This window comes from Phalacrocorax carbo, chromosome 9, assembly GCF_963921805.1.
Source record: "Phalacrocorax carbo chromosome 9, bPhaCar2.1, whole genome shotgun sequence".
Lineage (NCBI taxonomy): Eukaryota > Metazoa > Chordata > Aves > Suliformes > Phalacrocoracidae > Phalacrocorax > Phalacrocorax carbo.
In genome coordinates, this window is record NC_087521.1 from 20,780,600 (window position 1) to 20,793,659 (window position 13,060).

The window sequence follows — 13,060 nt, forward strand, 5'->3', positions numbered from 1 at the left end:
GATGTCTGTGCATCACTGTCCCCAGGGTGGGTAGAGCCCTGTGTCCCGGAGATATGCGGCCCAAGATAAGTTCTCCCATAGAAGCGTACAGCAACATAAATGCAATTCTTTTACCTAACTATTGAGAAGGCTTTGCAAAATTACATGTAGGATTCTATTTAAGTGAGGTGATTGGGGCAGGGTAGAATTTATACTTGAGCTGTAAATGTTGTGTTAGGTAAGGCTTTGGTGAACTACAACATGAATACGAAATACAAAGCTAGATTTTAATTCCTTCTTGAAGGCAAAATGAAAATCTCATCTCCTTTGCTTTTTAAGAAAACTGTGTGTGACCATTTTCTGAAAATCTCCTGTAGCTAGTTAAAAAGTCTATTTTCCTATGGATATGTGTACTGAATTCCTATTAGTGTTACTCAGAGCTATATACTTACACTTACTAATTGAAGAACAAAGAGAAGAATAAGGACGGTGGGCAATAATAGTAAAATACTCAACAGGGATCTTTTCTTTCCCTTTTCAAATGTTCTGTCTCCAGCATGCACCTTATACACCATATTTAAGTTGTACCCGTTGGGTTGTTGTACCAATTAAGTTGTCACTAATACTTCATAAAATCTTTGTCTCATGTTCTGCCGAACATTAAAACAGCTAAGAAGAATTCAGATACCACACTTAAATTTGAGCTCCTGCAACAGTATGACTGGTAATAGATCAAATGGTACATTAAGGGCTTGTGTTTATGTTTTGCAAAGTTCTGTAGCATGTCATTTTCATCAGCTCAAAATGTTGCATATTGACTGAAAAATACAGGATTTCTGTACTGGTCCTTTTGTCACTAATCACTTTTCTGTCCTTGGAAGGAAAATAAGTTACTAAAGATGAGTCTAGAGACTCTCAAAAAGGAAGAAGCTCCTCCATAAAACCTCCTTTATAGTTCAAGGGAAAGATCTTCAGACATTACAAAATTGATGCAGCCCACTTGTGGAGCTACGCACGTTTCTGCTGGTCTGAGTTATCTGTATCCTATTAGAGCTTAAGACACACTCATAAAAATAGAACTGTCTACAGTACACATGCCTCTTGGTGTCTAATTGGACTAATTTTGTCTGTGTCAGCAGACTCGTTTTTGGTTAACACAGTTGTAAAGTGAACCCAGAATCAGGCCTGCTGTTTGTAAGACTTATTCACAGAGGTTATATTTTTCTCTTACAGATTTTTGTTTTCAAATTTTAGAAGCCTTGAGAATTGCCCTTAATTCTTGAATGATTGTGTTTAGAGTCCCCAAATAAATTAATGAAAACAATTTGAGATGTTTACAATCTTTCTGAATCGGCAGAGATGCTTTTCTCTATGCAGCTACATGTAACCCACAATTGGCTATTCAATTATATACAAGTAGGTAATTTATTTCTGACACTTCACTGAGTTAGGGCATAAACATTTTACTTGCCCAAAGTCTATTTGCCTTCTCAAAAGGCAGTGTCTAATTTAGCATCGTAGTGACTGTTCATCCTTTAACAGCACTGTGGACAGAAAATGAAGAGCTTCTGTCTTTGCAACTGTAGAACTGTGCAATGTAAATATAGTAGCAGCACTGCAATTACCAATGCTTTTCTTCCAGAAACTACATTTGAGTGAAGATGTTGCTGGAGCCACATTCATGGCAGCAGGGAGCTCCACTCCAGAACTGTTTGCATCTGTTATAGGTATGGAGCCCACATACTAGCTTTTATGAGATCTGCTCTTAAAAAACCAGCAGCAGATCAAGCAGAGGTATCCAAAAGTGCTACCATTCTTCTGTCAATTTATAATCAGCAATTGCAGCTGTCAGCTAGTCTGTAGTTCATGGTATAATTACCTACTCAAAATATCTCATGAAACTGTGAATCTCCTCTCAAAACACAGAGAGGAGAGGCTGGTTCTGAACATAGGAAGTAAAAGAAGAGATTTATTGCAGTCGCCTGAGAGAAGGTTTGAGGTATTTAATGACTCTTTGGCTTCTTTCTTCACAAATAAAGGAACTTAATTTTAGCAAGGAAGTATGAGAACAGGGAAGATGGGAGAAGAACAAATTAATGCGTAGGTAAGTCAGATCTGTTAAAGGCAGAAGGACATGGTGTACATCACAGAATTATCTGAAATAATCTCTGAAATATTATTGGTATAAAAAGGAGGTCTAAATGGCAAAACCAGTACCTATTAAGAGAAGGAAGTACACAGGAGTATACTGACAGAGAAGGAAGAAAGCAATAAATGTCATAGAATCATAGGATAGTTTGGGTTGGAAGGGACCTTTAGAGGTCGTCTAGTCCAAATGCCCCCTGCAATAAGCAGGGATGTGTTCAACTAGATCAGGTTGCTCAGAGCCCTGTCCAACCTGACCTTGAGTGTTTCCAGGGATGGGGCATCTACCACCTCTCTGGGCAACCTGTTCAAGTGTTTCACCAAATTCATCATGAAAAATTTTTTCCTTATATCTTGTTTGAATCTACCTTCTTTTAGTTTAAAACCATTACACCTTGTCTTATCGCTACAGGCGCTACTAAAAAGTTTGTCCCCATCTTTCTTATAAGCCCCCTTTAAGTACTGAAAGGCCTCAGTAAGGTGTCCCCGCAGCCTTCTCTTCTCCAGGCTGAACAACCCCAACTCTCTCAGCCTGTCCTCATAGGAGAGGAGCTCCAGCCCTCGGATCATTTTTGTGTCCCTCCTCTAGACCTGCTCCAACAGTTCCGTGTCCTTCCTGTGCTGAGGGCTCCAGAGCTGGATGCAGCACTGCACGTGGGGTCTCACCAGAGTGGAATAGAGGGGCAGAATCACCTCCCTCGATGTGCTGGCCACACTTCTTTTGATGCAGCTCAGGATATGGTTGGCCTTCTGGGCTGCGAGCACACATGTTGGCTCATGTCCAGCTTTACATCCCTCAGTACCCTCAAGCTGTTCCCTGCAGGGCTTCTCTCAGTCCCTTCATTCCCCAGCCTGTATTAATATGGGGGGTTGCCTTGGGAGCGGAGGGACCTTGCACTTGGCCTAGTTGAACTTCATGAGGTTCACATGGGCCCACTTCTTGAGTTTGTGCAGGCCCCTCTGGATGACATCCCTTCCCTCAGGCATGTCATCTGCACCACACAGCTTGGTGTCATCTGCAAACTTGCTGAGGGTGCACTCGATCCCACTATGTCATTGATGAAGATATTAAGCAGCACTGGTCCCAGTACGGACCCCCGAGGGACGTCACTCGTTACTGATCTTCATCTGGACATTGAGCCATTGACCACTACTCTCTGGATGTGACTATCCAGCGAATTCCTCATCCACCGAATAGTCTACCCATCAAATCCATATCTTTCCAAATGAGAGAGAAGGATGCTGTGGGGGACTGTGTCAAAGGCCTTACAGAAGTCCAGATAGATGACATCTGTAGTGCTTCCCTTGTCCACTGATGTAGTCATTCCATCACAGAAGGCTACTAGGTTGGGTCAGGCAAGACTTGCCCTTGGTGAAGCCATGCTGGCTGTCTTGAATCACCTCCCTGTCCTCCATGTGCCTTAGCATAGCTTCTAGGAGCATCTGCTCCATGATCCTCCCAGGCACAGAGGTGAGGCTGACAGGCCGGTAATTCCCTGGGTCCTCCTTTCTACTGTTTTTTAAAATGAGTGCAATTCATCTGACTGCCATGACTTCAAATGTCATGGAGAGTGGCTTGGGAACTACATCAGCCGATTCCTGCAGGACTCTGGGATGCATCTTGTCAGGTCCCATAGACTTATGTATGTTCAGGTTCCTCAGGCAGTCTTGAACCTGATCTCTTACAGTGGGAGGGACTCTGCTCCCCCAAGTCCCCGTCTTGAGGTGCATCCATTTGAGAGGTGTGGGAAGAGAGGTTGCCGAGACCGAGGCAATAAAATAGTTGAGTACCTCAGCCATCTCCTCATCCATTGTTACTACTTTGCCAGTCTTACTCATCAAGAGGGTACACTTTCTTTGACCATCCTTTTCTGGCTGACATACCTCTAGAAGCCCTTCTTATTATTCTTTGTGTCCCCTGCCAAGTTCAGCTCCAGCCATGCCTTGGCCTCCCTGACCCCATTCCTACACAACTGGGCAGCGTCCCTACTCTCTTTCCCAGAATATCTGTCACTGCTTCCGTTGCCTGTGCATATCCTTCTTGCCCTTTAGTTTGACCAGCAGGCTCGACTCATCCATGCCAGTCTCTTGCCTTCCTTTCCTGATTTCTTACACCTGGGACCTAGAGCTCTTGCACTCTATGAAAAGTATCCTTAAAGATCTGCCAGATCTGTTCTGTTCCCTTGCCCCTGAAGGCACTTTCCCAGGAGGTCTTCATGACTAACTCCTTGAACAGCTGGAATTTTGCTTTCTTAAAATTCAGGGTTCTGACTTTACCCTTTGCCTGAACCATATCCCTTAGGACTGCAAACTCCACCAGTGCATGATCACTGCATCCCAAGCTGCTTCCAATCTTAACGTCACTGATTAGCTCACTTGCATTGGTGAACAACAGGTCCAGTATCGCATCCCCTCTGGTAGGGCTGTATATTACCTGGCTTAAAATTTTATTGTCAGTGCTCTTCAGGAGTCTCCTTGATTGCCTACAGCTTGCCGTGCTACTTTTCCAGCAGATGTTGGCTGGCTGAAGTCCCCCAGCAGCATGAGAGCCTGCGAGCATGACGCCTCCTGTAGCTGGAGTATGAAGGCTTTGTCAGTAGGCTCCCCTTGACTGGGTGGCCTGTAGTAGACACCAACCACAAGGTTGCCTTTGTTGCCTCGGTCTATAACCTGCTCATGAGTATTCTTCAGAGACAGCTCTTCACAATCTATCCATTTCTTCATGTAGAGGGTAATCCCTCCACCCCTCTTTCCTCGCCTGTCACTTCTGAACAGCCTGTAGCCATCAATAGCCACACTTCAGTCATGGGATTTGTCCCACCAAGTTTCAGTAATGGCAACTAGGTTGTAGTTTTCTAGCAGCACAGTGCCTTAAGTTTGATAAATCTCTCTTTAGTAAAGCCTTAGTAAGCTTCCTGCTACTATCCCAACTGACATTTTTACAAACTTTTGGGAAATACAGGCTAAAGGGAATGCACTATAAGCTCAAGTCCAACTTATGAAAAAGCAGTGAGTGTAAACCTTTAATGCTCCCATTAGTGAACAATTTAAAGTACAAGTAGATACAGCCCTGTAGTGCATTCACATTATCTTTGGTTCTGTCTCAGTGCTGAAGATTACATTAGATAATCCCTGGAGTTCCACTCCAGCCATTAATTTTTGTCATTCTGATACAATTATGTTACAGATAGAGACATAGGTACAGATCTGAGGCATAGGTAGGTTCAGTACTAAGGGAAAACTGAAAGTCAGTACTAGAACAGGTTAGGTCTGAATCCTGCTTGTCTGTTCGAGTCAGAAGGCACAAAATACTGCACCCAACGTGACTACCATTTTTTTGAGGGAAGAATCTCTTACTCTCATGAGACATTGCAAAGAAGAACACACTAAATATTGAATACCTGGGAGAAAGGTTTCTGTGCTTTATTACACTGTTTGAAATAAATTCTCTGCTCCTGATATGATTGGAGGCATTTTATACTCATTTCAATGGATTACTGCATCACTAACAACTAAGCTGTGAAATACAGGACTCACTGTTGAACTACTAGCTAAAAAATAATTTACTTTTAATAAAAATATATATGTAGAGATGTTAAGTCAAAAATTGTGAGCTGCTAGCTAGACTAAAATCACAAAGTATTCCACATAGAAGTGAGCATTTATTATGAAACCTGTTTTGGTTAATCTTTCAAACTATGTCTTGTTCTCAGGTGGTACATGTTCTAAGTAATTGCCTGTGACCTAAAATTAAATGGCAGAGGTAATAATGCATGTTTTGCTCCCTCTGCAGGTGTATTTATCACTCATGGAGACGTAGGAGTAGGGACCATTGTCGGTTCAGCAGTTTTCAACATCCTCTGCATTGTTGGTGTCTGTGGAATGTTTGCAGGACAGGTTAGTAAGATACTTATCTTTATGGAGCTCATTTGCTTACAATTTAGATGTTTCCATGGGCAGTTATTTAAAAAAAAAAAGAGCATTAGTCAAAGCCAAAAATGAGCTGGCATTGTGAAAAATGTGAAATGTTGGAAAGAATGTACAAATGCTATAAAAATAGCAAATGTTTCCAAAAAGTTAAGCTGTAGTTCCAGCACTCTGAACATGTACCATACAGAGCAAACTGGTTCTTCTCATACAATAATGTGTTCACAGTCAACTGATCCATGGTATCTGCTAATCCTTCCTGGTACTGATGGTGATCAAAGAATCTAGGACACAAGCATGAGATTTGCTCCATCTACTCAGTAGTTGGTTAGAATGTGTATCATATTTTTTCAAGTAATAAGTGTGATATATCCACAGATATAATGAAGTGGGAATCATTGATTTACTGCAGTACAATGAATGGTACTTTACAGTTGAAATTATGATAATTAAAATATCATTAGTAAGAAATGTATTTCATTAATGGAAGTTTCTGTATGATTTTTATTACTGGTGGCTATTATAGATCCATTGTCTAACAGATTGATATGTCTTCCTGTTAGCATAAAACTGTGATTGGTTCCAGAATTGTTGCTAATAATAATTCTGCTCACACACCTAAGTGATTGCAAGATAGACCCCTTTGTTTTGTCTTTAAAATCACATACTTTGTTGGTTGAAGGTGTGATATTTTTCAGGTGGTTTGTCTCACCCAGTGGTCTGTGTTCCGGGACTCTGTGTACTACACAATATCTGTGATCATACTTATTGTTGTAAGTAGTTCTCTTACCAATTAATGTGTTTCATTGCTTGAATTTTTGGAGGACCAGCCTGCTAACCATTGATACACATTGGTAAACATTTATTTCTCTAGCTGGTTCTAGTGACATCTGGAAGTGAGGGCTCAGCTCCACAATACGGTTCAAACATGAAAACTTCATACAGACCCACAGAATATGTGTCCATCATGTTCATCAATGTCCATTCATCTTGTGCCTACAGCCTGTAAGGTTCTGCAGGCTACTGTTAAACAGAGCAGTACTCTCTTCTGACCTAGGAGACTGCTTGTTGTGGACATAAAAAAATTAAGCTGCATCTCTATTTTAAATAGGGAAGGTGGCTGTTTCTTGCTTCTACACAGTAATTTTATTTCACAGATTCTGGGTAAATATTTCTAAATAGAGAAGAGGTGAGATACCACTTTGTTCATCTAGAGCAGTGTAGTAGTTCTTGAACATACGCATTTACTGTGTTTGGTGGCAAGGAGAGCAAGAATCCACTTAGTCTGTTTGGTAATTAATATCAATCACTTGCCACCCATTCAGTTACAGAAGTTACATAGGGTGGAGTAAAATGTGTATAACCTTTTGGCCTAAGAGCAGAAGTAAAATGACTGATTTTTTTTGCTGTCTAGCTGTTAAAAGGACTCAGAGCTGGGTATCTTCAGAATACTTGCTGTCTTTTCTACCGCACAGCGTGCAAGTACATGTGTGCATATCACATGCTTACACTCTTTTACTAAATAGTATTTATAACAATCACTGAGAGGTATCTAAGCCTTGTTCATGAGGTCTGTGCTTTGTGAGGGGCACAATCCATACAGTGAAAGTTCTGATTAGGAAGGGTCAAAGCTTGAGTGGTTTCTGGCTAGATATGACTGATATTTATTAAATAAATTCGACTGTTTTTCAAGGTAGATGAGAGAAATGGTCAATTTATGTTTTTTTTTTTTCTCCTTCTTCTAGTTCATATATGATGAGAAAATAGAATGGTAAGTTGTGTAAATTATTCCCTACAGTCCTGTATTTGCCATGAGACTCGATCAGTAAATTAGACTTGCAGTGTAATTAACTTTCATTCATACCCACTGGGAGTACGAGCTGGATTTGACACCTAGGAAATCCTATGTATTTTCTTTGGTTATATTTTTTATGATGATCAGGGAAAACTAAAAGAAAATTTAAGAACCTGGAAACATTAATGAAGTAAATAAGCTATATGTAAGGCCTGAAGACTCACACATGCAGAGAGGGTAACCAAAGTTCTGCTGCTCTGATTCTGGCTGTTAACATTTATGGGGGTGCTAGGTGTCCCTAGGAACAGTCCAAGCAGGCTCCTAGTGGAAGATCATAAGCATTTTCTAAGAGTCCTTTCAGAGTGTGTGGCCTGTGCTTCAGCACTGAAATGACAAAAGGTATTGCCATTATGATCCTCAGAGGGTAGCTATGGTTTCAGTCTGCATAGCACATTTCTGAAATATAAGCATTACATTTTATTTGCAATTTATTGGAACCTGAGAGTCTGCTTCCCCCCAGTCTGCTGAGACACCATCTAATCTTAATGATGTGAATCCTGTGTACATAAAAATGTGACTTGTACTAGATGTTTAATGCACACTCCTACATCAAACTTGTAAAGCATACAGCTGTTTGAATGGCCTTTTAACAGGTGTTTTTGGGTTTTTTTCTCTTTGAGGTGGGAAAGCCTTGTACTCATCATTATGTATTCATTCTACATACTTATCATGAAGTAAGTGGTTTTTTCCTCCGTATGCCCTTTAGGTGTTAAATAACCATCATTCTTTTGGTGTGGTTTTGTCCTTGGCCTTCCTGCTGAGGACAATACAGCCAGTTATGTTTCTGTGTAAGATCCCTTGCTTTTTTGTGCTTAATCAGTTTCATCTAGATTTGTGCTCAGTCAACAGCAAATATTTTCATGCATTCTTTTCATAGTGCACTGAAATAAAGTAGCTTTCAGAAGAAGTTGAGACAAAATGTCATTTATACAGAGATCTATTAAAAAGTCCACTGGGTACCCTGGATTGTAAGCACACAGCGTGTCAGTTATTAGACATATTTTATAACCTCAAGGTTACAAAAGAACAGGGTCAAGTAGCGTTACACAGACTGCTAAGTATGTAATGGTCTTCAGATCGTCTCATACCAGATTGTATACTGACATCCTTCTTTTGTAGTGTCACTGCCTCTGACAGGAGAGTTAGAGGTCTGACTGTTACTGCAAGGGTCTGTGAGTTCACCTGTCTACTGCAAGTTACTTAGACTTGGTGCCCTTCCCTCACAAATCACCCTTTTTGGAACTTCAGCCTCCCTTTTCTTCTACATCAGGTCTTAGCAGAGTTCATTGACAGCCCTCTTAGGTCCCACCCCAGTGCTAAAATACGTGCATCTTTCTTTAGAAGGGTAAGGTCAACAGTCCCAGAAATGCTCAAGCACCTGCCATGGGGAAAACAGTACTGAGATAAATAGTGAGATGGATTGCAGGCTGATGCAGGAGGGAAGAAGCCATTGTATAGTGAATGTCCTGGCTCCAAAATCTGCAGCTTCAGCGTTTTGCCATCAATAAATCTGCTCTAGTGTCTTTTTGCAGTCTGTTGTGTCTCATGAGAGATAGGTACAGCCCTTGCTTTCCTATCAGCTTGCCACTAAATTGTATAGTCCTTTCTCTTAACTTCCTGTTAGTTGTCAGAGAACATGCATCTAGGCTTTACTGCTTGCCTGCATAAGTTGTTCTCAGGTGCTTAAAAGTTTGACGAGGAAATGCAACAATCCAACCTTTTCAGACCTTTACTTTGCACTTTCAGGTACAATATGAGGTTGCAAAATTTCTTCAACCTTAAAAGCAAGAATGTTGGAAATGGTGACACAGTCAACAATGAGCTGGAAGATGGTAATAAATGTTATGCCTCTAGTTGTGATGACCCATCCATTCCATTACTAAGGAAAGGTAAGGCTGAGCAGACAGGACTTGGAAAAAGAGTAGTTCACAGGATATTCTTTTTATTTCTTTAATGCGGATCAAAACAGTATTACAATTCAATCATAAGCAGAAACTTTTATTGGGTTAACTTGACAATTCAGCAGTCAGACTGCTAGATAAAAAAAACCCAATGAAAATTTTTTTTATATTCTGGAAACAAACTGCTTTGCACATTGGCAATTTTGCTCCCTTTTTATCTCCTGTTCAGTGGTGAGCTACAACACTGTGAAAGAAATACATTTTTTTTGCCAGGAAGAAGGTAATTTTCACTTCAAAAATTATTTTGGAACTAGAAGCTGGGGCTTGAGTGTTGAAGGAAAGGACATGGGCAGATCAGTGGGCAAGAGGGATTACATGTTGAGTTCAGATCCTCAGAAGACTGGCTTTTCACATGCCTAAATGGTTCTGCATACATTGCCAAGCACATAAGTAAATTGAGAAATACAGGTTCTTTGCTGTCTGTGTCTTTGTCATAAAGGGGAAGATGATGATACCCAACTTTTGGTACAGAAGGTAAGCAAACTTACCTGGGTAATTTTGGCTTTTTTGTAAGCCTGTTTTTATCATTGTCTTATCCCTCTTCTCTTCCATTCCCTTTTTGTTCTGTAGAGCAAAATCATTCCTACCTTCAAAGCACAAACCATATAATTTAGTGAGCTCTTGGGCTATTCTTCATGAGTGAACTTTCCTTGTTTTGTTCTTTGCAAACATCTCCCATTCTAGGAGACTGAGCTCAGCAGCAATGTAGGTAGCATTTGGAAAGCTCCTCATGTAATAACAAATAGTGGCAAACAGGAATTTAGAGCAGACTCAGAGAATCCCACTCTTCTGCTTTTAGTGTTTAGGCTGGAATCTTTTCAAGGTAGGTACTGTCACAATAGGTTTGTGCAGGGAGAGCACACACGGTATTTAGACAATAGTTTAATAGAGATTTTAAATTGCTTCTCATAGAACATTGTAGCATAATTAAATGAATATGTCTTTGAAATACTGTTATCTCATTTTACAATGAATTTTGTGAGCATTGGCTAGGATATAGTGAAGTCTGTCACTTGGATGTTGAGGTACATACACACAAGGTTCAGAGGATACCTCCTAGGGCAGTTGTTACTTACATATTCAAGTGGGGACAAAGAAAAGGGTGATCCAGTGAAAGAACACAGATAGTAGTGGTTTTTACTTCTGAGGCATTTGTTGGGTTCTGATGTCATCTCCCTGCATGCTCTCCTCTCTAGCCACTATGTGCTAAAGGCATAATAGTACAGAGTGCTTGCCTGTCCACCTAGCTCCTTTTCAGGAAATGTGAAGATTATTTAGTGCTTGTGAGGAACATGCAGAACTTTTAGGAAAAGGAGCAAGAAAGCTAATAAAAACCTGGACTCATGAGAACAGTGTCTCCACCAGCAACTGTCCACAGCAGATTTCTTCTCTAATTTCCCTCAAAGATGCACTGAGACTGCAGTTTCAGTCAGATTCCCTTTGTCTTCTCCAGCATCCATTAAACAAATACATGTTCCATTGGAGGAACTACTGTTCAAAGTGTGAGAGTATAGATATTATCACAGGCAAACCTACCTGGGATGAAAGAGGACATGAAGAACAGATTAAGGAGGTGACAGGATTTGGAGTGAGCAGTGGGAGAGGAGGATGGCAGTGTTAGCCTAGCTGCTTTATAGATGGGTGCTTTATGTGTCAAGAAGCTGTCCTAGAAAACAGTCACATGGCTGCCTGTTGCGTCTCCCTTCTGTTGAGTCAAAATATGCCATGACCTATCAGTGATTTGTTGTTAGTTGACACTTGGCTGGCTTCACAAGCTGCGTCGCACCATCCCAGCAGCACCTTTCAGCAACAGGAGCACTGCTAGTAGCAGGGAGAGAACTAGAGCTGGCTTCTGCCTTACTTCCAGCCAGTGGTTAGCAAGTTTCAGGATCCACCAAAAAATCTCTCTTGGCTTCACCAAGATGTAGGTCTAACCTTAGTCTGATTTTCCACAGGAGGAAAGTCTGGTTACTTCCCAAAAAAGAAGAGTTGCTTTGGGTGAGGAACTTTCTTCCTGCCACGGATGGTTAGTCTGTTGCTCAAGGTGCAGATAAAAGGGGAGTTCACATGCTGCACAGCTCTCTTTTATGCTTGTTTTATTACTTTCAAGAGCTTCCAATGGCACAATATAAAAGCTTCCATTACTCAAGTTTCAGAGAGAAAAAAGAGCTTTTCACCATAAGATAAATTCAATTTCAAGGGCGAACACACAAGTAAAGGTGAAACATTTGTACGTTGTTTATAATGCTCCTGTTTTAAAAGTACAAACATGTGGCTCACTGTCCTTGGCTTTTATTATGTTGACCCAAATTTCCACCAGGTGGCATGGTTTGATTCCTGCCTCAAACCAGAAACTCTTGAAAAAAGTGGGTTTCTGAGGGCCTGATCAGCAGTCAGCTAATACCAGCAAGAAGCTTTCTGTTGATTTTGACAGGGTTGTTGGTGATGACTCTTCATGGTGAGCATAAAGTTTAGATAGTTTGTTAAAAGCAAAAGCTGTTCTCAGAAGATATTTTTCTAAGGAATATCACAAAAGAGAAGTGAAAAAGCCTTTTCTCCATCTCACATTTGTGAAAACCACTTTTGCCATTTTTAGGTGGAGCCTGTTTGTACAGGGCCAATGTATATGGGGCCAATGTACATGTGTTTATGGGCATGGGGAGTGAGAATTAAGAGAGGTTATGAAAACGGAAGAGCAATGTGCTGCAGTAAGTCAAAATAGCTGCAGTTAGTTATATATTTATAGTGATGTATTCTACATCAGTTCTGAGGCTTTTATCATGGTATCGCATCAAAGCTGGGTATGTTTGGTCACTGTCTCCTTAGTGCTCTGAGAAACTGCAATGCTTCCATGTTTTTCATTACACTGTAAAATAAAGAAGCACTTTGGAGACCACTGGAGAAACTCACTTGAGAACAGTTAATCCGATGGAACCTTACCAGGATTGCTGTCAAACATTTCTTTTTCTTTGTCTAACTAAAGCAAATGTTACGCTACTGTGGTTGAGTCCTGTTCTGTGAGGACTGGTTCCTAGGAAGCTTGTCTGGCTATATATTCCTTCATAGAAAAGGTGCTACACTCTAAGAGTCATTGGAATGGATTTGCTACTTATTTGTGTCATCAGCTGCAGTACTCATCAAGGTTAATTTGTTTTAGATGTCGGCGCCGGGGGAGGATAATTGCTTCTTTATG

At 40.8% G+C, this 13,060-nt stretch overlaps 1 protein-coding gene across 3 annotated transcripts in view; it reads left to right on the forward strand.

Annotated features, from left to right (window-relative positions):
* SLC24A4 (solute carrier family 24 member 4) overlaps positions 1–13,060 on the forward strand; it is a 101,455-nt gene that overhangs the window by 59,691 nt on the left and 28,704 nt on the right. For 2 of the 3 annotated variants that reach the window (XM_064460605.1, XM_064460608.1), the window contains exons 5-10: positions 1,622–1,706; positions 5,918–6,021; positions 6,750–6,824; positions 7,797–7,822; positions 8,527–8,580; positions 9,653–9,795. In XM_064460605.1, the coding sequence (XP_064316675.1) occupies positions 1,622–1,706; positions 5,918–6,021; positions 6,750–6,824; positions 7,797–7,822; positions 8,527–8,580; positions 9,653–9,795 (487 nt within the window). The remainder of the gene's footprint in view (positions 1–1,621; positions 1,707–5,917; positions 6,022–6,749; positions 6,825–7,796; positions 7,823–8,526; positions 8,581–9,652; positions 9,796–13,060) is intronic. The other variant, XM_064460607.1, reaches the window with a different exon arrangement.